Source organism: Melanerpes formicivorus, unplaced genomic scaffold (genome assembly GCF_026170545.1).
Source record: "Melanerpes formicivorus ecotype bairdi unplaced genomic scaffold, bMelFor1.0.p_v2 SCAF_1, whole genome shotgun sequence".
Classification (NCBI taxonomy): domain Eukaryota; kingdom Metazoa; phylum Chordata; class Aves; order Piciformes; family Picidae; genus Melanerpes; species Melanerpes formicivorus.
The window spans coordinates 50,031,528-50,058,820 of NW_027142353.1; the positions used below are offsets into that span (position 1 = coordinate 50,031,528).

Here is a 27,293-nt window from a genome sequence, read left to right on the forward strand (position 1 = left end):
AATTCAAGACTTGCAAAACACAGCCTGCAACCTCTGTTTTATTTCCTGAGACCCCAGCAAATAAAACCACCCAGGCATGCATAATTTTTGGCATATACATAGGACACAAGAGAGAACTTCTTAAAATAACTGTCAGTTCCCAATGATAATGTGAATGTTTGGGTGGAAAGTTCATTGAAATTAAAAGCAATCAATGAATTCTTTGCATATTTTATTTTTCTTTTTGATTTCCAACTCACACACATCTGGCATATTTTACATCTTTGCAATAAAACATGGTTACAATAGCTTAAGGAATTTATATATCCAAAATATTTCACCATGATCTCAAGATGAAATGAACTTGTCTTCCAGATGTTCAATAGTCTCCCAATTCTAAGCTACAAACTCAAGATATTGCTTACAGACGGGTGATGAATAACTTAATCATTACACTGATCCCCGATGATTTCCAAATCTTATAAATACAAACAACAATGGAGAGGGAAATTCAGTGCTAAACTTACTAATACAAGGTGGATAACAAATAAGTAATCACATCAATAAATAATGATATGTTCCTGGTGCAAAGTGCCAATACAAAGAATCCATTATCTTTTTAAATAAATGACTGCAAGTGAGTGTAAATTCTGAGAAAAATTACATTCCTGTTACATGCCTCATAGCCCTACCGACACAATATGTACATCTATGACAATACAGTCACCAAATATACAAAGAAGAAACATGAATTAAAGTGTATATACCCCTGGGTGTGTAATTTGATCAGTACAATGTGCAGAAAATTATTCCGATAGTTATCATTACAGTATTGTAAAACATGAAGTGCCTTGGTCTGTGTGGCTTCAGGTGAGATTTTCAGGAGAACCAAAAAGAATAACCTCAGTCACCTCGATAATGAAGCTAAGGCTGTCAAATAAACCAAGCTGCTCAGAGTAAAAACAAGGGGGGAAAAAAATCGCTGGGGGCTCTTTTGCCCATGATTTGTACGCCAAATGTTGATAAATCCAGAAGTATAGCACTTTGTCTGTATTGGGAGTCATTAAGCATTGCAAAGCATTAAACTGAACTTCTCTCTTTGCTCCCTTTCTCTCTAGTCTTTGAATTCAAAAGGGAGGGACTTAATTTCTATTGTATAAAGTGTAAATATGGCAAATGATGGCTTTTAATCCAAATGCTTCATGAGCAGAACTCCACATAAGAGGGGTAAAGTTGAGATTCAAAAAAGTGAAAAACGTGTGTTGGTGGAAATGTCAAAATTACTGTTTGCGCCCAAATTCACCCCTTCGACACAAGCTGTACCCTTAGGAGATCTCCAGTTTGACTCGTGAGAATGCACCTGTTCCTTCAAGACATCAGGTTTAAAGTACATGCAAGTTGTAGCTCCACAATAAAATTAAGAAACAGTTTTGTTCTTTATACAAGGTTTTACTTTTACAAAAGTATCCCTTTAAAGTTAAGATGTGCATTTGATGTACAAAGTATCAAACGTATTTATTATTATTATTTTTTTTTCTTAAATCTCAGCTTGAAAAGAGGCTGGAGATGGGATGCATGTTAGGTTCAAAGCCTAAACATTGAAATAACTGGACACAAGGTTCCCCAGAATTTTCAAAAGTCTCTTGTGGCACATCCTACTACCTTTTCTCGATAAACAAAGATATATGAAATAATTACCAAAACATCTCCTAATTCATATAATTTACATGATACAAGCTTGCTTTTCAGCAGCTGGTGTTCAGTTGTGAAAAAACACACAAAGTAAAATGGTTGCTGACTACAATGTACAGCTATTGCTGGGTGTAATGGAATGTACAACGGAGGTCAATGCAGACGTGGTTTTCCACCAGAGACTACACCTTTCATTGCAGCACTTGTGCTCTCAGCTTTACCTGGGCTTTCAGTTCTTCATTCTGTTTCAGTATCTGTTCTGATGTTCATAATGCCACCGGTTAAAATCTATATTAAAAGCTACGATGCTGCCAGAAGCCATGCCAGTAATCAGAGTTCTGAAAAAGATAGAAAAGATGGCCAGGTTAATCCTGGTTTACCTTCTCAAGCAATGGTTTACCATAAACAGTTAAAAAAGCTCAAACAATGAGGCTCTTTTTGCAACACTTTCTAAAGATTAAGCTCATAGGGGGCAGTTTGCGATGGAGATACGCTCTTGCGTATCCTGTCTTGCCTTCAGCTGCCTCTCCAGAAGTGTGTGGGTCTCCACTAGGTCCTTTGTCATATATGCCACCCCAGACCTCTGAGGCATATCAAACAGTATTAACTGGTTATGTGTAGGCAACCAAATTAGGCCCTAATCAGTAGTGCCATTTCTGCTGCCTGAGGCCAACTCTCTACATGTCACTTGGCATGTACTTTAGGGTGAGCTTAATTGTCTTCAAGACTCCACAGGCATATAAATCACCATTATTTTTACAGAAGCTTATTCTGGCAGCTCATGTGAAGATGCCTATGCCAAAAAAACCCCTTTGACCAGGTATTTCAGAACCCAGCTGACTAATTTTAGTCACCTCATGACACTGGATGTGCATCAGGATGGTTGACATGTTTGGGACAGCTGGCTGGTAGCTGGGACACAGGGCTTATGAAGTCCACTTGGGGCTGCAGCTGGAATTAGCTAGATATCCTAGGGCCTTCTAGACAGACTAAGATGCCTCTATGAAGACAATGGACCTCATCCCTTGTGATAAGTTGATAGCACCTTGGTATTTCTAAAAAGTTTCATACTGAAATGTAGGCCCATATTTACAGTGTTTCAGCGACAATAGCTGAGGTGATTTCTGAGTTATCACATATCCTCTAACTCTTGTAGATGAGTTTTAAACTTAATTAGATATCTGCCACTACTTCTGTCAAACCATTTCAGTGTCATTGAAGGGACTGCATAAATCTAGGTCTGTACATTTCCACTGCTCAAAAAGGTCACAGGAAAGGACCACAGTCACTCTTGGTAGATAGGTTCACTGATAAAATCACACATTGTAGTCTAGATGCAGCCCCAGGAAGTTCTCAGTGTACCAGAAACTTCTGTAATTGGTTTTAAGTCATATTGGTTAATAGGAACTACCACACTCTGATCCTGGCTGACTATTCCTGTGTTAAGTTAATGCAATTTTACTCATATTTGGCTGAGGCTCTGTCTTACTAACTGCAATGGTGTAAGACCCACCATGAAGTTAAGTGCTTGCACTATGTGACTCATGGATGCAAAAAATGCTGAGTCAGATAAATCCACATGGTAACAATCACAGACATTAAGGTTGGAGAAGACCTCTAAGATCATCAAGCCCAACCACCAACCCAACACCATCATGCCCACAAAATCATGAAGTGCCATGTCTACATGTCTTTTTCAACACCTGCAGTGATGGTGACTCCATTACCTCCCTAGGCAGCCTGTTCCAGTGCTTGACCACTCTTTCAGTAAAGAATTTTTTCCTAATATCTAATCTAAACCTCCCCTGGTGCAATTTGAGGCTGTTTCTTGTCATCGTATTGCTAGTTAGCGGAAGAAATTGACCCCCACCTCATTACAACCGCCTTTCAGGTAGTTGTAGAATTACTGGGGTAAGAATTTTATAGAATAATAGAATAAACCAGGTTGGAAGAGACCTTCAAGATCACCGCATCCAACCCATCAACCAATCCAACCCACCTAAACAACTAAACCATGGTACTAAGCACTCCATCAAGTCTCCTCCTGAACACCTCCAATGGTGGTGACTCCACCACCTCCCCGGGCAGCCCATTCCAATGGGCAATCACTCTCTCTGTATAGAACTTCTTCCTGACATCCAGCCTAAACCTCCCCTGGCACAGGCTGAGACTGTGTCCTCTTGTTCTGGTACAGGCTGCCTGGGAGAAGAGACCAAGATCTGCCTGTCTACAACCTCCCTTCAGGTAGTTGTAGAGAACAATAAGGTCACCCCTGAGTCTCCTCCAGGCTAAGCAAGCCCAGCTCCCTATGCCTCTCCTCACAGGGCTTGTGTTCCAAACCCCTCACCAACTTCGTTGTCCTTCTCTGGACTCGTTCCAGCAAGTCAACATCCTTCCTAAACTGAGGGACCCAGAACTGGACACAGTACTTGAGGTGCGGCCTAACCAGTGCAGTGTACAGGGGCAGAATGACCTCCTGTTAACAACTGCATACCATGAATCCATGGTGATGCATAGTTTGTGCAGTTTTACCATTTACACACAAATATTGATGACAAATTCACCTCTGATCATGAGACAGATCCATAGCTCTTATGCCAGCGTCACAGCCAGGGTAAATATAGAGCTGCTTGAAGTCACAGGCCTGCCATACTTCCACTACACCATTGTCTCCCCCTGTCACCAGGTTCTGCCCATCACTGCTCAGGAGAATGGCCTTTGGGAGAAAAAGTACAAATCCAAGCATACAGTTAGTTTTTATGGGAATGGGTCAATTGCACAAAAAACTAATCACCAGACAAGCATTTTATTTTGCTCCACACATTTAAATTTGAAGCAAAAGGCTCCTGCTCCTCTTTCTTTCCAATCAAATGATAAACCAACAGATTTTGAATCTCCAAATTTTAAATACAACAATTGCATGATTTAAAACATGATGAATAACCAAAAAGCTCTTTAGCTGAATTTACCACAACTTGAGTTCAGCACATAACATTTCACTGTTTGTCCTACAATACTCAGTGCCATCACTAACACTTAAAGCAGAGCAGTGATCTGCATTCCTAATGCTGCTTCAAGTGCTAGTGACAGAGCAGAGCCCTGAAGGCAGGAATTCATGTCTTTGCTAATAAAAGGAGAATGGACTCTTTTCCGAGCATCTTGTTTTAAAGACATGCTTCCCACTGAAATTTAATTCCAAACAGATACTCCAGGAATCATGTGGGATCATAGACAATTCTTATTTATTGCAGAAAAGCTCAAGTGTAGTTTTGAATTTGGAGACCGAGGACCTGTGTTTGAATATGCCTTAAGCAGGAGGTGGCAATCTTACATTTGTGATTTCCTTTAAACCACGCTGCAAATACATTAAACTGATTTTCATAGATAAAGGTGAGACACAACAAATGTTTGTTTGCATTTAGATTTACCCTGGTTGAATCATTGATCTCCATCTGAGCTAAGAGTTTGCCATTAATGCTGAAATTGCTGAACCGTCCTCGTTCATAGTAGATGATGCAGTGACCCTCACTAGATACTGAAATTAAGCGAGGATACAAGCAGTTTTCTGTTCCTTCCAGGGCTCTCAGCAAATCTCCAGTAATTGTGTGTACCAGACAAGGACCTTCTGTATATGAAAACATAAGACATCATAGATTTGCTTCTTATACAAACTATATACTCTGTGCATGGAAGCAATGCATAACACACATTTATATCACATTACTTCTGCATAGCTACAAGAAGGTGCAATATTTGCTTGAACAGTTTAAAATATGCAATAGAAAAGAATATACAAGAGCTAGCATATTGAGAGAATAGATACAACATACCTTAAGGTGGTAGTTTATTATCTACTTAAACTGGTAGGAGTTTCCACTAATCTATCTTCTAAAATACTCTTTCCTCTTTCCAAGCATTCAGAACTCTGTCTTACTGCTTTCCTCCAACAACATGAACTCTCTTTGGCCTGCCCATTCACATTAAACAGATGGGGCCCTATCAGTGACTAGTAGGAACAACTCCCAGAGGGCATATAATTGTATCACTGCATATTTCTCCAATAGACAATGGCAGTTGCTGTAGGTCCTCTCCCCCTGTGATTATGTTAAATGCATAGATTTCAGTCCTGAACAGTTTTAATGATGGGAGTCATCTGACAACCTACAGTTACTATGATAGCTGGACTATAAGAGCTTTTAGGAGACCATGCTCTAACTGTGTTTGCTCCAGACAGACTTTAAAATGAGATTTTACTGTCTTTGTATAACTGCTGATGAAAGAAGAAACCAGCTATGAAGCCTGCAATGCACATTTTAAGATGCAAAGTTAGGCTATTGCCATTTCATGATCTAGAGTAAAGCTCTTTTGAAAGAGATCTGCACTCCTGCTATGAAAAAATGTCTCTTCTGTGATAAACGTAATGAGTCATAGTAAATACTAAATGTTTTCTTTTATGAATCACAGGATACTCCTGGACAGCACAGTAATCTCTTTCTTATACAACTGGCTCATGACTCTGAAAGCACATTCATATTGGCAGGCCCATCCACCTCATGTTAAGCCCTTCAAACTTCTCCAAAAGTTCACACAGCATATGGGTTTGCCCAGGCAGAATGAATCATGGCATCAATGCACTCATCTGCAAACCCTCTGCTACAGGTTTGTATCTGAGTTTGCATAAAACCTTAAGCACTGAGACCTCAGGCCTGACTGGGTCCATGGAATATGAATGCAATGGAATTAAAACCTGACTTAGGATGCTACTGTAAATGTGTATAGACCGATGGCTCTTTTTGGGTGGTTTACTAGATAAGAATGTGAAAACATTAACTTGATAAACAGGATTTTTTCCAAGAGGAGTCCTGAATATGGTGTCTCCCTGCCTCAGCAGGTTCTCAACAGTTGTGTGCCTTATTGAAGTGCCACAGTCAGTTTCAGAGGCACAAGGTCCCCACAAAGGAGCAGGGGCAGTGTGCAGCCAGGACAGCAGAGCAATAGAGTCCTGCCAACAAAATGCAGCTAAGAGACTGCAAGGGGACTGGCAAGAATAGAAACTGAGGAAGCAGCTTTAAAAGAGGCATCTGATGGAGACTAGCAATAAAAAAGTGATTTTCTCTTTGAATTTACATATGAAAGAGAAAGATTATTTATACATTGAAGAGAAAGAACATTAAAAGAGTAACTCGAGGGACAGACTGAGCTTCCATTTCTCTTGATCAATTACAAACTTCTGGATTTGATGTAAAAGTCTTTGGTCCTCCAGCAAAATTTACCTCTAAAAATATATGTTACCAAAGCATAATATAATTAACAAAGCAGAAGATAAGTGAGTATAGATTCCATGTATTTTAGTAAGAGGAAATTTACAGTAGAGATACTTGGAAAGCATACACCACTACAGCACTAAGAGTGTATAAAGCTGCCTTAAAAGCTAAGAAACAGCAGTACTGCAAGAAAAAACCTTTAGGTTCAGCATCAATGTACATTTTTTTCCTCAATGTCTTGACTTCACCTATGACTGTTATGTAGTATGTCATTACAAGAGCTAATGACCCATTAGGATTTCCTGCCTTTACCCAGAAGTTTCACACTCATCTTAAAATAAATAAATGTTGAGCTTTGGGAAGTATAAAAGACAGTAACACAGGAGGAACTGTGAGGGAAAGTGGGCAGAACAAGAATCACATCCTTTTTACCCTCCTCAGCAGCAAACTTTAAAGAGTACAAGGATATCCATGGGGATTAATAAAACAGTATTTGCCATAGACAGAAAGCAAGTAGCTGGATACGGATGTAGGAGTGGAGTGAAAATGAGATAGGAAGATATATAAGGAAGAACATTAGGGAATTACAAGGGTAATGTAAAGAAATGAGGAAGAGATAATGTAGCACAAAAGAAAGTAAGGAGGGGGAGGCAAATAGGAAAGGAAAAGAGAAAAAACATAGTTTGTCAAATTAAGAAAAGAAGCTGAATGAAAGTGCAGTGAGTGAAGAAAAGTATGCATGGAATTCAGGGAAAAGAAAGTGGACAAAAGAAGAAAAAGGGAACAAATGAAGAAACAGGATGAGGAAAGATGAAGCAAGCACTCAGTGAGGTGAGTGCTTTATTTATGTTGATTACCAATTATACTGGAGGCTGATGCAGGTTTGGAAAGGTGTTTTGAACATTTATATTAGCAGTGGTTGAAAACTCAAATCCATGGATAAGTAACAGGGAGAAACTGTGAACAGATGGTTCAAAATGTTTAACAAAAGACAGAAATCTGCAAGCTTCTCATTATTTGGAATCCACTACAAAAAACCCATACTGGATTAAATATTGTTCATGGATCCAAACCCAAGCAAAGTGAGCTTTTTTTGCTTGCCTACAAACTGCCATATAGTTAAGATTAGGGTGAAGAACTTGGGAGCTGGCCCTTCTCCCAGTACAGGTCTCTCTCAACAGTTTCCTTCAAAATCAGTGGATATTGTTTATGAATTATTGCATAAATTGTATAATCTTTATCAACTACTCTTCCAAATCTGGGAGAAATAGTAGCACAGGCTGAAGGGTGTAAGGAATGATCAACTTAATTTGTGTTTAAACCTCTTAAATCCAGGTATTATTAATGTTCAGAATAAGATGCTGCAGATTCCTTCAGAATTACAGCACATCTTACTAAAGCAGACTTTAGATAATGAAAGTATATGTGGCTTGAGGAAAGACTGAGAAGTACCACTAAAAAAGCCTCTAAAAGTGCTAAGACTTAATTAATAAAATAAGTTCTGACCTTTAGCACCACTGATAACAAGTCCCAGCTCTGCACAGACCGACACACAGACAACTTCATGGTCGTGACCAGTTAGAACAGCACGAGGAGCTGGATAATCACCTGATGAAAAAAGAACACAGGAAGAAAAATTTTTTGAAAAGGAAGTAACAGAGGAATGCCAAACCAGACCTGCTCTATCAACAAAAGAACTTTGCTGTAAATTGCCCTTAAATCAGTAGGCATCAAAGAGAGATGTAGTATGCGTAAAGATCTTACACTTAAGTTTCTGGACAAAATACATTCAGAGACAATAAAGTTTCAAAGGACAGGTTCTCGATGAATTAGTTCATACATTAACAAAATGAAAGCTTCTTTTGTTAAAAATGATGGACTACGTGCTGTTTACAATACACAAATCATAACAATATATCACTGTTTTATGACCTGATAATATATGTGTCAAATAAAGAACACAGAATGTGGTGGATTAAAAGCAGCTGTAATATCATAGAATTGTATCATAGAATCATTCAGGTTGGAAAAGACCCCCATGGATCATCAAGTCCAACCACTGACCCTGCTCTACAAAGTTCACCCCTAAACTATATCCCCAGGCGCCACAAAGCATATAAAGGTCTGTATTGGAAAGACATGCCTCTAGACTTCTGCTAAGAACCTAAAGAGCAGCATGAGTTGAGTATGTTTGTATGTTAGTAACCACAATTTGTTTCATGAAACTGGAGGTACAAAGAGAGGAACAACAGCACTGTACAAGAAAGACACTACTGTTGCACAGACATTGTTTCAGAGACACATTGAATGCTTATAGATTAAAATTATACCTAAAAATGGATATGAGTATACATCACTTTATATGTCTCTCTATGGATACACATGCCATTTATATCACATTTAATTTGTTAAAGAGTAGGATAGATTACTCCTTGAATATTTGATTTTTATATTCAGGAGTGAAATGTACTTTATTTTAGGTTCAAACAAGTGGGCATTTATGGAGTCTTAATGAAAAAATAGCAATATTTCTGCTTTTTTTTTTCCTTCTAATAATAGCAGATGTTAACATCTTACCAGTGATTGCAGTAAGCAGCCGCTCAGTATTTGATACTGCTTTGCCAGGCAAAGAAGGTTAATTGGTAACATAAAATTAGCAGCTTGCTAGATAGCACAGATTTCATCTGGTTGCATTTGCTTTGTGCATTATGAAATACAGAAAATCAGGAAATTCCAAAGGGCTAGAGTACTGCCAGTGTAGTACAAATACTTTAAAAGGATAAAAGAAATGACCTAGGGAACTACGGATGAGTTACTGTAACAATACTCCTACGCAAAATAACAAAATGGTTAATTCACAGTTCCTGTCAACAAGGAATTGGAAGGAGAAGACTCAGTAATGCCAGTCACCATGCTGTACTGGAATGGGAGCCTTGTCAAGCAAGCTTCTTATCTGTTTTTGACAGGATGACAGGTATAGCTGATAAAGACAGCTATGTTAAAATGGTCTCCATGTATTTTTTTTTCCCCCCAAATATTTGTTTTAGTAGCGTAACATTTTGATGTAAATCTCCTTTATATGGAACTGACTGTGGACAATGTGGATGGCACAGAAGCTGGTTTAGCAATGGACCTTAATATTTCTTGTCCATAGAAAAGTATTTACTATGAGCTACATACTGAGGTATTGGAAATTAGGGTGTCCAGTTAGGAGCTGGGAAATAATTCTTGACTGAATGCTAACCAGTAATGTTATCTACAGGGTGAAATAAAATCTTTGCTGGTAAGATACAGTTGTATACAAAAGTGATACAATGATTCATTGGTAACTGCATAAAGAAGAGAGGAAAAATCACTGTTATAACATTCTCCACATTGTCTAGTTAAATAAAAAGGTAGCAAAATGCATTTATTTATTTATTTTATTGATTTCTTTATTTTGAATGCAGCCAGGTAGAATACTGACTCTCCCAGACAAGCACAAGTTCTGCTCACCAGGCAGGAGATTGTGTTTCTGAAAGACAGTGAGACAGAGAAGGATTTATGCGGCCACAAAGGAAAACCCCCTCAGTATTAACTTTCACTGCAATACCCAAGAATAGCAAATAGGAGTTGAGAAGTATTTTGCCACTGTAGGCCAGAAAGATTAAAGTCTTGTACCCATATTTACAGAAATTAGCTTAAAGGAGAGCCACACAACTGATTGAAAAAAAGAAGACAGGAGGTTGTTGCACAGTGTTTAAAGTATTTTCTATCTTCAATGCATGGGCAGCAAAGCAGTGACTTGATCACTGTAGCTGGGAGTCACAGGAATAAAAGATGTCCAGTGGCCCAGAAATTTATCTTAGAGCTAATGGAACAGTGAGCTCCAATGAATGAGTGGCTACACACATTTCAATCCTGCAATAAAATGCAGTTTCCTAACTAAAAAACAGTTAAACACTAAAAGAAATTAAAAAGGGAGCTGATTGTACAGCTATGCAATATTGTATGGGTTTCTAAAAGATATGCATTAGGAATGGAGGTTTGAATAGAATTCTGTGGGTCAATCAATATAGTCTTTTTTATTGTGGACATGCACATGAAATAAATCTGTTAATACTTTAATGAATAGGTTATCTGAGCATGTGATTTGGAAGGATGTTCTAGCTTTCCTATTCTAAAGGAGTGAAGTATTCTGGTTTTTAGTCTGAAGTAGAATAGAATAGAATAGAATAGAATAGACCAGACCAGACCAGACCAGACCATGTTGGAAGAGACCTTTGAGATCACTGTGTCCAACCCATCATCCAACACCATCTAATCAACTAAACCATGGCACCAAGCACCCCATCCAGTCTCCTCCTAAACACCTCCAGTAATGGCGACTCCACCCTCTCCCCAGGCAGCCCATTCCAATGGGCAATCACTTTCTCTATGAAGAATTTCTTCCAAACATCCCATCTAAACCTCCCCTGGCACAGATTGAGACTGTGTCCTCTTGTTCTGGTGCTGGTTGCCTGGGAGAAGAGACCAAACCCCACCTGTCTACAACCTCCCTTCAGGTAGTTGTAGAGAGCAATAAGGTCTCCCCTGAGCCTCCTCTTCTCCAGGCTAAGCAACCCCATCTCCCTCAGCCTCTCCTCATAGGGCTTGTGCTCCAAACCCCTCACCAGCTTTGTTGCCCTTCTCTGGACACGTTCCACCAAGTCAATATTTTTCCTAAACTGAGGAGCCCAGAACTGGCTTAAGCTTTTCTCCTTCTCTTGTGTTTTCCTCACTTAGACAATAAATCAGCCCCCTTGGTCTTTCCTTTAGACTCTATTAAAATCAAACTCTTACAAAAGCCTTCGCAGTGATGGGCTTTCCATGTTTTAGTAACTGTAGCAACCCATTTCTGTGCCTGTGTAGATCCAAGTTCTTAAAATTAGGCTAGTCAGAACTGCATATAAGAACAAAATTAGCATGAATCTATAGTATTACTTGCCAAATTCTATCATCTCCTGACATCAGAATTTTAATAGCAATTGCATGCATTTTACTGTCTTTCTGAACCAGCTGAGATCTAACAACCATGGATTTCTGGACTTCAGTTCTGGACCCAATAATACGAGGTGAGTCAATCACAGAATCTCAGAATCACAGAATGGTAGGGGTTGGAAAAGAACTCTGCAGATCATATAGTCCAATCTGCTTAGTCTTATCATGTCATTGCCCAGACACATTAACACTTTCTTATCTGTAATGGACTCAGGTACCCCAATAAAATCCAGTTTCTTTAATCTACTTGAAAGAAAAGAATCCTTCTGGTCTGGAAAGTGAAAATGGGAAACGAAAACAGGGCTTACTATTAGGGAAGGCTTACTACTAGGGAAGGATAGATTTTGGAAGAAAGGAAAAAATAAAGATGCTTGATAGATTTTGGAAGAAACAAACAAACCAAAGATGCTTTGCATTTCTCATTCACAACTACCTATATTTTGAGATTTTGAGTTTGGTAATTTCCCCATCAATGTCGTTGCTGAGAAACCTATCTCCTTTTGTGATTTTCTTTTCTCCAAGTACATAACACAAAAGTGAAAAACAAAATACAATTCAACTAAATTCAGAATTTTCCACTTTTTTTCTTCTGTGTGTCCTTATGAAAAAAGAAAAAAAAGAGAGAAAAAAATAAAAAGAGGAATTTTGCTCATGGATCATCTTTGTTTAAGCTCTGACTGAGAGGTGTACACAGTGGCATCATCAGACTGCAAGGGTTAAAGTCTGAAATTATTAGCTGGTTAGAATTTTAAGGGAAAAGAAACAATAAATTTTTTCAGAAAGACATTTTCCTCAGTGTTTCCTAGGAAAACACCACAATATCATGAAACTATAAAATATCAGAATATGAAAAATGACTACATTTAATTGACTGTTTGATTTATGAAGGAAAATGCTTCTAAGAAACAATTGCCCCAAAACATAGATCTCTGAGTCCTGTTTTTCAGTAAATACAAATTAACAGCAGAATATCAGTATTAAAACTAAGAGTCTGAAGGTAATTGAAAATGGGATTTTTCCCATTAGGGCTCAGAGAAAAAAAAATATTTAGTAATACTTTCTACAGGACAATCTGTGGCATGGGGAAGAGAACATCAATCTTCTTACATTTTATTGCGAAGGACAGAAGTTGTGAACTCCAAGAATGATTCAAAATCTAGCAAAATATTCTGTCACTGTCGCATCACCAAGGATAGATGCAGCCAGAGGTCAAAGGCTGAAGCTCTGAGGGAATTGCAGGTGAAAATATTCTACCTGTGAACTGAGATACCATCACTGTAAACTCCCTGTAATTTCCCCAAAGGAGCACCTTTGAACTGAATTACTACAGGGCAGAAGGGGGGGAGGGGGTGGTGTGTGTGTGGAAATCAGCATTGTATTTCCAAACAAGTAAGCTTTTCTACAAAGGTTAAAATAAAATACACCTTTCCTTCTCTCTGAAAAATATAATGCTTAATACTGTTGTAAGATTCTTCTGGAACAAATGGTGTTCTTTCATGGTAAGATAAAAACAAAACAAAACATAAAATAAACCAAAACAGGCAGTGTTACTATTACTCTCATATTGCCCTTTCCCAGGAGTTATATGCAGACTGCTATGGAGTCTTCTGTATAAAGCATGAGAGCACAAAGCAAATTCCAGCTTCTATTTTACCTCTGACTTTGATGGAATCAAATCCGAGGCTATACCTGAATTATTTGTTGAAAATAACTTATTTTACCATAAACACTTTTGAGGGGATACTCATCAGAAAAAAATCTCAGAAAATACTATGTCCTCCATGGAAATGAAAATGCAACAACCTTTTTGGATTTTTATTGTCAGAAAATAACATCCTGGAGTTTGATGAAAAGATAAGGCTATGACCACTCAATGGGAATATTCCAAATCAGGAAATAGCCAGTAACAATATCCACCAACATAAGGATGCAATGGATGTTAAAGAAAGACTGCTAACAGGAAAATATTAATATATTTAAAATGTTCTCACCTCTGTCAGAACTGGTCTAATTGCTGAGGGATGTAAGCAGCATTGTAGCTACCTACAAACAACCCAGGTGGGTGGACTTTCAGGTACCTTGTACCTATCCAGTGGAGAAACAGTGGAGAAGAGTAAGGATTTGCAGCTCCTCTTTCTGTTTCTTCCATTAAATTGCTCTGGGAACTTTAGCAAGTTGCTGACTCTCTCTCCCATGGGATATTGCAACAAAGCATGGGCACAAACATTGCTTGATAAAATGCCAGTTATAATTGCATTACTGTGGATATATCATTGACTCATTCACCTTTGCATAGAAGTCTTAGAAGAGAGATCTCTGACTACCAGAGCAGAGATGCTCCAGTATATATTACACAGTAGTTTTCACAGAGCTGCCAGAACAGTGCTAAGACACCCTATTTTAAAAGTTAATATTTAATGTGTACAAACATACAAGTACCTTGATACTCTTTAAACATGCAAAACAGACTGCATGTGTGACAATGCACTTGTGCAGGACCTTTAGATGGCCATTCAGTCCACTTGATGAGGTGGCTATTTTTTAACTGCTTCCCTTTCAAGGTTAACTAGGCCATGTTATATGGCATTAAAATGTGGAGGGATACAAAAGAAGTGAGTTCAGAATACCTATTCTTTCAAGAGACAAACTCACTAAACAGTGATATTCACAATTTTAAACTGTTACAAAAATATACTATGTAAAAGGACCACATAAAGGTATACTTCATGACAGGAAAAAAAAAAGTACAGGTTAACTTGAGAAAGATCCTTTATGGTAGCACTTACACTGCCTTTCAGGTATGTACAGAATACACTCACTGGGATAGGATGAATTGGTAGCGCCTCTAAGGATTACGTTACAATGTTAAACAAACCCATCTTAGGGATGATAGACACAATATTTTCTAAGGACCAGCACAGCTCCTGTTAGAAAAAGGAGGGTTAACTCTCACACCTCTTGTGGCCTTCCTCTTGAAAGCCACAATAGGTAATGAGAAATGTCAAGTCCCAAGATCAATGAAATTTCAGGCTCTGGGGACAAAGCTGGAATAGCATTGATCCCTTTAAAGAACACCAGGCAGAGGGCGAATGTAATATATTGCACAGAGAGGCTCAAGAGGATAAGCGGCCAAGTCCAACATACTTACCTGACAAAAAATTCAATCAGCTTTTAGCACAAGCTGCCTACCCTTCCTTTCTTTCATGCAGGAGTCTGATTCCAATTAAAGTGTGCAAATTAATTTTTATCACTTCCAAATTAGTTTCTGAATTTGTGTCTGTTTCAGATGAAAGCATCTGTCCCTCACTTTTCTGCAATTCTATCATCCACTTTGGTATCTGCTCAAAGATTCAGAGAAAATTCTCATTTCCAAAGTAATTTGTTTGAAGGAGATAGTCAATAAAGCAATCATAAAATATAAAAATAAAGCAACTATAATGATACATGTTGAACTCTACTTTCTTTGCTCCTTTTTGTGGTGACTGATACAGTCACCATGTGAGAAGAAATTTGTATACAAATTAACACTCAGCTAAAACAAATCCCTACAGATCCTGAGAAAAAAAATCAAACCAGGGATTTTAAAACTCCACCACAATAGTTTTTTTATTGAATTTATTAGGATTGCAAAGATTAACATTTGCCAGATCATTTCAAAGACTTAAAATAAGCAAACTCTGTCCTTTGCATGTGTCATGTCTTTCTAAGAGAAAACAGATTCTTTTCACTGTTCTCTGAAGTACAGAGGATTATTATGATGTGGTCATCAACTTAATAAGGTGCAGATTCAGATTACCTATTTCAGATGGGCAATTTTGGCTTAGAAGGTAGGTATCTGACCCTGCAAGCTGACTAAGCTTCATTCAGTTCAGCGTTTTTCCCAAAGGTAGTACTTACGTAAGAATAAAGAAATAAGGGGAGGCTCAAACATCTGCATTCAACCACAATTCCTAAAGGAATATATGCTGCATCTCCCATCTTTCCAGAGGCATCCCCAGGCACCAGACTCTAGTCTAGGCTGGAAAAAGACATGTTCTATTACTGCTATTGGAGCTTAGCCATTGAATAGGGATGAAACTGATTTTTGTTGGACTGGAGAAAGTACAATGCAGAAGATTTGCCCTACATATTGCTGTTGATGTTGCTGATTTATTGGGTTTTTTTTTTAAATGTATTGATTTCTCTATTTCTATTTGATTGCCAAGTCACATAAGATCCACAAACAACAGCACACAGAAAGAACTTTGCTCTACACCAAAGCTGGAGGTTCACAGAGGGCCCCTTCCACATTAGTTTATAGACTGATAGTCAGCATATGCTTCTGAATATGGGACTGTGGGTTTGCCTTTGTCTGTGGAGACCAGGAGCGTCCTTTCTCACCTCCTGGACAAATTTTCTAAGCAGAAGGTTTTTTACAAGCTACTTTTGAAAGCTACTCCACGGAAAACACTGTATTTAAAATCTACTGAAACTTCAGCCTTCTCACAGCAGTTGAGAGAAGTATCAAGGAATTGTGACATGCGCAAACTGAACCAGAACCTCCTTTTTGATACTTAGTGTAGAATAGAAGTGACAACTTAGAAAATGCAGTGATGGGAAAATTTGTTTTAAAACTATAAAAGTGAGGCTGGCCATGCTCTCACAGGCAAGTTTTCATTTACTGAGCTGAAGCAGCCACCTGCAAGAGTTTTACCCAAGACACCATTTTCCTACATTCTCCTCTTCAAAACACCGCTGATTCTGTATTCCCCACAGACACAGCTGAGGTCACCCTCTGAGCACATGTTCACACAGGTATTTCTGCAGAAGTCTCAAGGTTAGGTTATTGGCATATGTGTTGTCTGGCAGATTTTATCTTACTTATGGATTAAAAAATTAAGTAATTTTAGTAGAGTTGGTAAGGAGTTTGTTCTAATGATCTGTTGCCCCAGAGTATTTCACAATAAATGACTGTGGTTGCTATGTTTTCTTTTGAAATGCTATCTACCTTTTTTCTACACAACTGTTAAATTACACAAACTGTTTAGGACTGTGGCCTTGCTTTCCCCTCCTTAACACTTTCTGAAACAACTACAGTTCCTTTTGGTAATTGGGTGCATTGAAGCTGAAATTGATAATTAACTGTCTTTCAGCTTAAAAGATCATTATAAAGTCAAGCATATAACCTAGATAATTACTGTATCTGACATTTTTCTTTGAAATTTTCACCTTCTTACACTCTGTGGCATAACATACCTTATCTGTGTCTCCAGATGACAGCTTTTGAAAAACTAACCCCCCTTTTTTCTCCTGGAAATATCATCTACATCTTTCTGGAAACTCATTCTAAAGATGTTAACTAATTGGATTTGACCTACAGTGAACATCTCACTTTCATTTTTACTACAAGGTAAACACTAATCTTCTACTAGTAAGAATAGAAGAGCAGATTGGGAAATATTTTATACTGCTTTGGTGGGCTATACCTATGTAAAACTTCACTCATATTTTCATAAGGATTGTTTAGAATGCTTCACTCCTGAAAATTACTGTATGGGGAGTCAGTCATACAATAACTGTTATGCCTGATCATGGTAGGGAACAGAATCTTGTAGCCTTTAGCTGAATGATTTTGCAATAGTAGAAGTTCCGATAGGCAGAAGGTCCTTCAGGCATTTAATCACTCATGTGTATGTTCATGAAAAGTCAGAGCAGTTGTTATTTAGGATACGTTTACATCATATGAAGTTCTGATTATGGAACAGTGCTATTACATAATTAGCAAATTCATGATAATTTTAATTCAATGAGTAGAGATAGCAATAATGAGTGATGACATCACTGTTTCTCAACATGAATCTTCAACATGTCTTCCACATGAATACTAAGAAATCTGACCAATATATTTTGAAGCTACCACAGTGGTAGCTGAGTCCTGCTACCTGTGCCTGCAAGTTACATTTTTCTGGGCATGATCTCCTCCAACACAGTCTCCTATTTATCTGATCATAATGGCTTGTCTTCAGCAAAACAATGCCTTATCCATAGAGAGGCAGAGACAGAGAGTAAATCATAGAATTATTTTTTTTTCACTGATTTCTGCCATATGATAGATGAACTTCTTTTTTTTTTTTTAATAAAAAAATAAAGATCTCTAAGTCAGACAGTTCCAAAGTAACACACCTAAGATATTAAACCTGAGATTCCAAAAAAGTACCTCTTCTTGTATTCAACTATGTTCATAATGACAAAGAAGTTATGGGAACTAAAATAAATCTATCTGTAAAAGAATTGAAGAAGATTATATCAGTCAGTAAGGACGTACTAGAAGCAATGCTGTCCAAGCCCTATATAATCAAATAAAGTAAGGGAAAAATCTTACATTTTTCTCTTTAAATGAAAGGAGCAAGCTCTTTTTGTTTTTCCTGAGTCAAAGCACAGAAATTATGAATACTTGATAGGAATCATACAGGCATTCAAAGAAGCAAAATGAGGTCAAGCTAAAGTGTCCTTTTCAAAGAGAATTTCTCCCTATCTGGGAATGTGCTTTAAAAGCCCTGTAATGCCCACAAAAATTAGATGCATTTATCATAGGAACACAATTTTACCACCACCACCCCCACCACCACCCCCCCCCCCCTTTTCTCTCCCTATTACAAAAGCAAGAGAAAGTCAGGTGAGAAAGTGAGACTTTTCCTTTGTGATACTGTGATATTTTAGGTTTCCCCTTTGCTCTGCATACAGATAAATAAATAGAAGAAAATTAGAATAAAAAGTGCTGCTGCAAAATTAACAAAATATTTACTTTGCAACAAATAAAAAACTTTTCTACCAGACAGTCCATTGATGAAATGTTTTCACTTCACATCTGCTTCACTGTACTCAATAGGTCTTACAACTGCCTCCAGTCAGTACTTGAACAGGAGATCAAGATTGATAGAGATAGATTCTTCCATGTTTATCTAAAGAAGCAATATCCTTGTGCTGAAAGTAATCATTAGAATTAAAAAACTGCTTAGAATGAAATGCATTTAGTGTTGTTGTAGCCAGGAGGGGGTTGGTCTCTTCTCCCAGGCAACCAGCACTAAAACAAGAGGACACAGTCTTAAGCTGCACCAGGGGAAGTTTAGGCTCAAGGTGAGGAGAAAGTTCTTCACTGAGAGAGTCATTTGCCATTGGAATGGACTGCCCAGGGAGGTGGTGGAGTCACCATCCCTGGAGGTGTTCAATAGGGGATTGGATGTGGCACATGGTGCCATGGTTTAGTCATGAGGTCTGTGGTGACAGGTTGGACTTGATGAGCTTTGAGGTCTCTTCCAACCTTGGTGATTCTGTGATTCTGTTGTACAAAACTAGTATATGGATAAAGTTCCTCTTGTCTTTAGCTATGGTCACATTTCTGTCTTGGGTGAGGGGACCTTGTAAATTCACAGTGTGCTTTAAGTGCCTTCTTCCATAAATTAATGTTTTTATTATTGTGTCCCCATCACTTTACACAACACTGATAGTTAGCCCTCTTGAAATGATATGTAAACTATACCTGACATTTCATCTTGTCCTATTTTTAGTCAGTCACATTGCTTCTCCAAAGGTTTGCTTGCTATAGACCCTACTCAGAGAGACTCATTTAATTCCATGGCATGTGAGACATTCCCTTTTGAAAAGGGAAGCAGCTGATATAGCATGCTGTAGCACAAAAGGAGTAAGTTTAAATGCCAAAAAATATTTCTGGGGAAAGGAAAGTCAAAATATAGTGATGTACATCCTGTCACTTAAAGGCCAGAACAATCTTGTTCTAGTTTATGATGACATGATGCTGTAAGTACAAAGAGAATTATGAATGTAAGAATTACTCCCCTACTATTATCTGCTACCACGCACAGACTGTTTAAACACTTTTTTGGCTAGCACTCAATGAACTGCTTAGCGTGTGGTGCTCTTCTTATACCAACTTTCAACCCATAATTGATATATTTGGTAGTACCTTCCAAAGCCGACAGAAGCTATGCTAAAAATTAATAGGTATGACAGAGGACCTCTCTGGAAGGTGTTTTTTAAAGGATACTTACTGCTGTTTGGATTGTCACCTATAATATGATGCCGACCACTCCAGTACCAAAGCAGCAATGTAGCATCACGAGACCCAGACACGATGTAGCAGTCGCCACCAATATAGGACTCCGATCTGGCAAGGCAAGTCACGACATCCCAGTGGCCAAACACAATCTGAGTTAATTTTCCTGATGGGAGTACAAAGTGATAGACATTTAGGAGTTTTAAACTACTTGCAGCATTTAGAAATTGTTAACTAAACCTTTAACAAATATTACTTCAAATGTAATTTCCCCCTCATGTCCCTTTATTAGAATTCACAATATGCTACAACAAAATTAAAAAGTCACAAATGTAAAACTTCTTTATTTTCCCTCGTGTTCCTGTTGAGGGCTCTGCTCTGTGTCAATCCACAGCCTAACCCTTATCACTGAAAATCAAGACAGTGCTGCAGTCACTGAATATTAAGTGGAGCTACTGCTCCATCAGTATTTAAGCAATGGTGTTAAAATATTTGTGAATTTCATGAATGATATGAGTAAGGCAGCACATGAACTTTTCCATATTGCTGCTGCATTATTATAATTAAAAAGTAGTATTTCTTCTATGTTAATGTCAAACTAAGGTTTACTTCCTGTCATTGCAATCGGGTTTTAGCAATACGGTGAATGATTTTAGGCTATACAATCAGACAGGGAAACAAAATATTTGCTCCTGGTCGCAGGCTATGCAACCAACTTCCTTATTACATGAAATAGAGCTAGAAAGAATACAGCCATGAAAATGTGGTGACAATTATTTTGATAGCATTAATTTCTTGAATACAGTTATGCTTTTCAAAAGTTGCCACTAACAAAATTGAATGTCTTTCCATTTAATTTTATATCCTTTATCTTCAAAAAAAAAAAAGCATCCTAAAGCTATTATCATCAAACAATAATGCAGGATTTTTGTCCTTTGTTATTTATTGAGGGGCAAGAACAGTCATTATACATGGTATTATTAAGACAACTGCACACTTTGTGACCTAAGAAGAAACAAGTAGCTGTATTTAGGGTCACCTGTTTCTGTAGAATAAACCCTAAAGCTCTTGTCCCAGAAACCACAGATGAGAATGTAGCGATTATCTGCTGTGACCACGAAGCAATGTGCATTGATCTGGATGCTCTGATCCACAAGGTCTGTGATCTGCCGCTTGTTCACACCAGAGTTATTGGCTGTAACGAAATGCAAAACACATTTTACAAGTAAGCCATTCCAACACCTTCCTGTCATCCCCTTACAGGAGAAAATGAATACATTTAACTTTCAATGAACTGTGAATTTGTTGTTGAGTAAGCATTTTGAATATGAACATTTAGAGCCGTCTATATGGGTGTCAGAAGTACAAAATTATCCTTAGATTTCTGTTTTCCCTTTGAATAAGACAAAAGATTTTACAGGAGATGACAATTTCTTATAAATGGTCTGATGTGCTGCATAATATGTAGTAATATTTTAACTGCTCTGCTGAAGTACTCTCCAAAACCAAACTCAGCTAGGGGAAAGTGATGGAAGTAATAAACACCAGCTCAGTGCTAACAATACTGTAGAAAGTCACCTCTTCCTGGTTGCTATCTCTCCTACAAAAGATATTCCATCTTGTATTGTGTGACCCTGACATTCCCCATACCTGTAGACACTTAACTGGACAAAATCAAAAGGACTCAACCAATGAAGTTGTTAAAATCTAATGTGCTTTTTCAACACTATTCCTCAAACACGGAGCCAGGCCACAGGCAGAGGGAGTGCCACCTGGGAACTCCCCCGGACAGAGGGAAAAGGAATGGTCCATGCAGAATTCCAGCACCTCAACTGTCAGACTTGCTAGGAGACCCCATTACTCTCTACAACTACCCAAAAGGACATTATTCAGAGGCTGGTTCTGGTCTCTTCTCATAGTGATAGAGCAAGAGGGAATGGCCTCAAGCTGCAACTGGGTAGGTTTAGACTGGACATTAGGAAACATGTTTTCAGGGCAAGAGTGGTCAGGCATTGAAATGGGCTGCCCAGGGAGGTCACAGGATGTCAGGATCACAGGACGTTAGGGGTTGGAAGGGACCTCAGGAGATCATCAAGTCCAGCCCCCACAAAGTGGTTGAGGTGGTTGGATGTGGTGATTGGGGATATGGTTTAGGGGTGAACCTAGTAAGAGTAGCAGGGTTCTTGGTTGGACTTGGTGATCCTGAGGGTCTTTTCCAACCTGAATGTTTCTGTGATTCTGTGATTCTGTGACTGAGCGTAACTAGCTTGTGTGCTCATTACTTCCCCTGACACAATAGACAGGATTTGGCAATAAGATAAAAGGTGTGATCCTTCTCAGCTAATATTAACTTTGTAAAAGCTCAGTATAATATCTAAGTTAATTATCTGTACTCCTCTATACTCCCTGGAGAGAGAGGGAGATTGCTTCACATTCAAGTCATCTCATGTTCTAATAGCTGTCCAAGTGCTAGACGACTCCAGTTTCTCTTTATACAGCAGCATTGGAGGGAATCTTGACAACTAACTTCAGCTAACAGAAGTTATGTGAGATAAAACTCACTCTGAAAGACATTTCTTCTATATGATTTAATGTAGATAATATTCTGAAAAACGTTTTTGTCCTTGTTTGTCATTATTCTACTTGAATTGTTCAAGATTGGTTGAAATAGGAGACTCAATCGAAAAAGACCAGATTTTAAATTTGCTTGTAGAAGTTAATGCTATGTTTATATACATTCCCAGTCCACATAAATTACCACACCTTCTATGTCATCCACTGAATGACAATGAATAGCAAATTATTCAAATTTCCAGAACAGGTGGACACAAGTTTTGCACCCTATCTATTGAGAAGAAATTCTGAAGAGAAAACCATTGCTGTCATATCAGCAAATGAAGCATGCAAAAGGAGAAAGCTAATTCTGCTGAGGTAGTTTTATATAAATCTTTGAACTGCAAACAGTGGCACAGACAAAAAAGGAACTTTTCATCTGGAGATGTTTAAAAATGCATTTTTTTTTCCTCACCAATACTGCAAAGTTGTCACTAAGAACCTTCCCTATCCCTATTTTTTGTCTCAGAGATATGCCTACTGCAAAAAAAAAAAAACCAAACCAGAACAATAAAACAAACCAAAATACCAAATCCCCACAAAGCAAATAGTTGCAATTAAAGAGAAACAATGAACATTAGAAATATAAGCCCTATAATCTAACAGTTCTAGTAGACACTGATTCTCAAAATACTTCACTTTCCCATTTACAAAATGCAGTCATGCACCAATCTTAAATCCAGTCTTTCCTTTATTAATTTAGTAATGCTGACTAAAGCAATCCTAATCTTAAACTGAATAAAAAGGAATGGATCTGCACCTGTACTGATGCAGTCTTGGCTGCATGAAATGAAAATATGTGAACTCTACCAGGTTCTCACATTTTATTTTACTAATGTGACCTGATCTTAGGATAGAATTATAGATATGGGCTGACAATGTAACTCACTTAACTGGTTGTTTCTTAAAAAGCAATTGCTGGTGATGTTAATAACAAATAGCACTCCTGTAATTCATTCAGCATCAATAGCTAACGCTCTTAGGCCTACAGAATAAATATTTTTCCATCTTCTGTGTTAAATGAAGCATAATATACGAATATAGCCTAATCCATAATGATTGAAAATGCCATTTTCAAATATATTGCTACATTTTCATCTTGACATACCAATCAATGGATCCATTTCGATTGGAAGATGATGGGCTTGATCCAAAGAATATCCTGGGGCTCCCCGTAAGCCTACATACGAAAGGAAGAATAATGCACATAGGAACCTCATTGTTTAATTGTTCATATTGTTCTTCCAGTTTTAAAACTGCATTATTTGATTGTTATACATATAAAAAAGTAACTTCTTACTATTACTTCCTCTGTGAATCTTTTAAGATTCCTTTGTCTATGCTACACAAAGGCACATTTGTTAATTCTTCAGTTATGCAATAGTAGTTATAAAACATGAAAGCGTTAATTTCATCACCACCTCTGCCATCACGAACATTCCTTAAATAACTCCTTTAAAATAGTGTAACAGATGAACAGAAGAAAGAAAAATAATTGGATTAAACATTGTGATGAGTTTCTTACATATGTAAACCTGTAAGTGACGGTAACTTAGACCTTCTCATGGATCTATCTAGAAATTTTACCTGGAAAATTGTAGGCTACGGTAAATTTGCCACAATTATTCCTATTAGCTCTATCCTAAGCAGTCCTTAAGCTGATGAAATGTGCAACAGTGGCTGTGTGCTTAGTGTTATCTGCTCTTGTGCACAGATAGCACTGCTTTGGCTCTTCTGAGTACCTTCCCCATTGTATAAATCACAGTGGTCACTACTGAGCTGCCACATTGCACATGAATATCCTCCATAAGAGGAGATACAGAGGTTTGGAGAATAAGTTCTATCTTCTACTACTGCAACAGACAACTGGAGGAGGTGTAAGAAAACAGTCTACAGCTGGCCTCTGTCATCTTCTGAAAAACAGGGCTCTGAGGTCTGGGAGAGACTGAGGAAACCTCTTTAGAACAGTTCAGCCACTGGCTGCTTAGGCTCACATAAGGTCCCACAGTATCTAATGGTGACCCAGGGGAAGGCTTATGACAAGCTTCTGAACAGACCTGAAATCTCTCTCAGGCAGCAGACAGTGATGTGTGCTGTCTAGCATACTAGCCAGTATGTATTCCTGAAACCTGGGACATATTAATATCCACTGTGTCAAGAACAGCAGCACTCTCCTGAAAAGCATTATATCAAAGGCTGATCCTGATGTAATCACAAATCGATTGTCTGCCGTGGTGATGTGCTGCTGTTGGGGAGAGTGTTTCTAGGAATGGCATCAGAGAAAACACAAGCTTTGATTATTTGATGTAAAGCAGGTAAAAAAGGAGATTTTTTGTGCACAGGCAAAAGTGAGTGAGATTAACCCACTTCTAGCTAAATGGCACTTGAAATTAAAGCTGTATAGTGTCAAGGTCTTAAATTTGAATGAACGGTGCCCATGAGAACATACCTACTGTGTTGTGCCACCGATTGACTGCAAACAACCTGCTGCAAGTGACTGTCACCACGGCGGGTATAGTCAGATGGGGCAGCGTGTTGGCTGCCACGTGTGTGACGGGGGAATTTGATGGGAACTTCAGCACCATGATGACATCCTGCTGCATCTGATCTTTAAACATGAGGGGGCTCTGTGGAAGGAAACACTGTTGAGTAGAAAGGAGAAGAGAGCAGAAGAAAACAGAAGGGATAACACAATTAGTGAGGAGGTCTGAGGGAAAAACGAGGTTAAAAAAGAGCAGGCAAGCATGTGCACATACAGGGAAAACAACACTACCTGTGCATCTACACTAGTAATGGAAGAAAGCAAAACCAGAAGCTGTTATCGGATCATTACATGAGGACAAGCAGAGAGTAGGTATGGTAAGGGTTATCATGGTGGGGTGCAAAATGACCAAAAATTAGCACTTATATTAATATACAGTGAAACAGAAAATTATACAGCAGTTAGTATTCATAGAGTCATATACGAGGTAATCAATTAATGCATCACAAATATAAATGCTGTAACTACAACAATTGAAAGAAGAAATTCTAGGAGGGACACGAAAACTCACAGATATTTAATTTTTCTTAATGAACTCTTTCTATGAAATGCAGCACTTCTAAACACAGACAATTTAATTCTGTTATAAGAAATAGTGTCATTTCTAGTAGTTGAAATAATCTTTTCTCCTTATGATTTTAAATTATGATTAAAAATATATTATCCATACCTTAGGAATATAAAATAAACATCATGGGTATTTGACATCCATGCATTACTTAAAGTAACATAGCTAACACTTACAAATCAATTCTCATTTTCACCTTGTACAACTAGCGAGTGATTTCCTTGTAGATAGATAAAATGATTGAAACCACTGCACATATTACTGTCTATTTACAAAGCTTAAACTGTCTAGTTCTAAACATTTAATCAAATTCACTGAAGGGCACAGAGATCTGTCTCATTCAGTCTAGCTATTTCATGTAACACTTTGCAAGAAGCACAGAGAAAAATGCATTAGGAATTAATTTTGGAGTTGAATTAAAATTCAAAATATACATTGTATTCTCCCAGGGGAACAGTCAGGAGGATTCCAACATGATTTGAACTGTAATACTTCATTTTTTTTCAAGCAGCCATTGTTCAGAAATCAGACCCTAACAATGCATCTTTTAAAACCAAACAAAACAATGTGATCACTCTAAGAAAAGTCTGTAGTCATTCCCACTACTTGCAGACATAAGAATACAAATGTCTGTTTATCCAGTGTAAATTTTATGAAGAAAGGGCCTTTTTATACAACATTAGACAGGAAAATCCAAGACTATAGGGAGCTAAAGCTATTCAAACCTCCACCTTGTTCTGCTAGAGAACTGTGAGCCACTGCTGCCAGGAGAAAGGGCGGCTGTATGGGCAGCGGAGGGCATTAAAAGTGTTGCCTAATGGATACTTTACGACCTACAAAGGATCCTCAGGTTGAAAGGGAATGCATTCCCAGCCGGCAGTTATGTCTCACCAGGTGCATGGCAGAGCTCCGAGGTGGATGGGGCTCAATGAGCAACTGCGATGGCGTCTGTCCAAAGTTCTGTATCTGCGCCTCCATGGCCTGTGGGCAAAGGAGAGGGACTGTCATGAGCAATATGCATCAAGGAGAGAGGTCAACACACTGTGTGACAATGCAGGCATATCCCAAGTCAGCCATGAAAAAAGTCCAGAAAATTCACCCGGTGCTCTCCTCCCAGGCTGCAGACTCATCCAAGTGTTAGTATTTTGTAGACAAGCTTTGCTTCTCCTTTCAAGCATGCTTCAGTTAACCAACTAACCATTCTCATTTCCAGTAACTGGCATTACATGTGAAAATGTTAACCTGCGAGGACATGCAGCTCAGATCTTGAGAGAGGTGTTTTGTTTTGTTTTTTTTCAGACTAAGAAGAACATATATACCTTAATAAAATCCTTTGTAAGAAGGAAAGAATGAGGATCTCTAATAAAATAAGCTTCTGGAATCTTAAATGAGGGAAAAGAAAAGCAAACTGAGAAACAAAATTCATATATAAAATATAATAAAACCAAAATAATTATTATTTCCACAACATTAGGAAATTAAAGCACAAAAAAAGAATCAAAAATAAATCTTGCCAGACAGAGTCTTTCCAAGCTGTGTACATTCATTTCATGTCCTGATTTC

At 38.1% G+C, this 27,293-nt stretch overlaps 1 protein-coding gene across 12 annotated transcripts in view; it reads right to left on the bottom strand.

Moving 5' to 3' along the window:
• Nucleotides 1–209: 209 nt before the first annotated feature.
• The window catches only part of NBEA (neurobeachin), a 505,074-nt gene continuing 477,990 nt past the window's right edge, over nt 210–27,293 (bottom strand). For 8 of the 12 annotated variants that reach the window (XM_068142938.1, XM_068142898.1, XM_068142918.1 and 5 more), the window contains 9 exons: nt 26,622–26,711; nt 25,070–25,262; nt 23,729–23,800; nt 21,047–21,202; nt 20,003–20,173; nt 8,442–8,543; nt 5,100–5,296; nt 4,236–4,387; nt 210–2,009 (listed from right to left, as the gene is read on the bottom strand). In XM_068142938.1, coding sequence (XP_067999039.1) covers nt 1,919–2,009; nt 4,236–4,387; nt 5,100–5,296; nt 8,442–8,543; nt 20,003–20,173; nt 21,047–21,202; nt 23,729–23,800; nt 25,070–25,262; nt 26,622–26,711 — 1,224 coding nt within the window. In that variant the 3' untranslated portion in view covers nt 210–1,918. Of the gene's footprint in view, nt 2,010–4,235; nt 4,388–5,099; nt 5,297–8,441; nt 8,544–20,002; nt 20,174–21,046; nt 21,203–23,728; nt 23,801–25,069; nt 25,263–26,621; nt 26,712–27,049; nt 27,113–27,293 lie in introns of all 12 variants that reach the window. The other 4 variants (XM_068142943.1, XM_068142908.1, XM_068142890.1 and 1 more) reach the window with 2 other exon arrangements.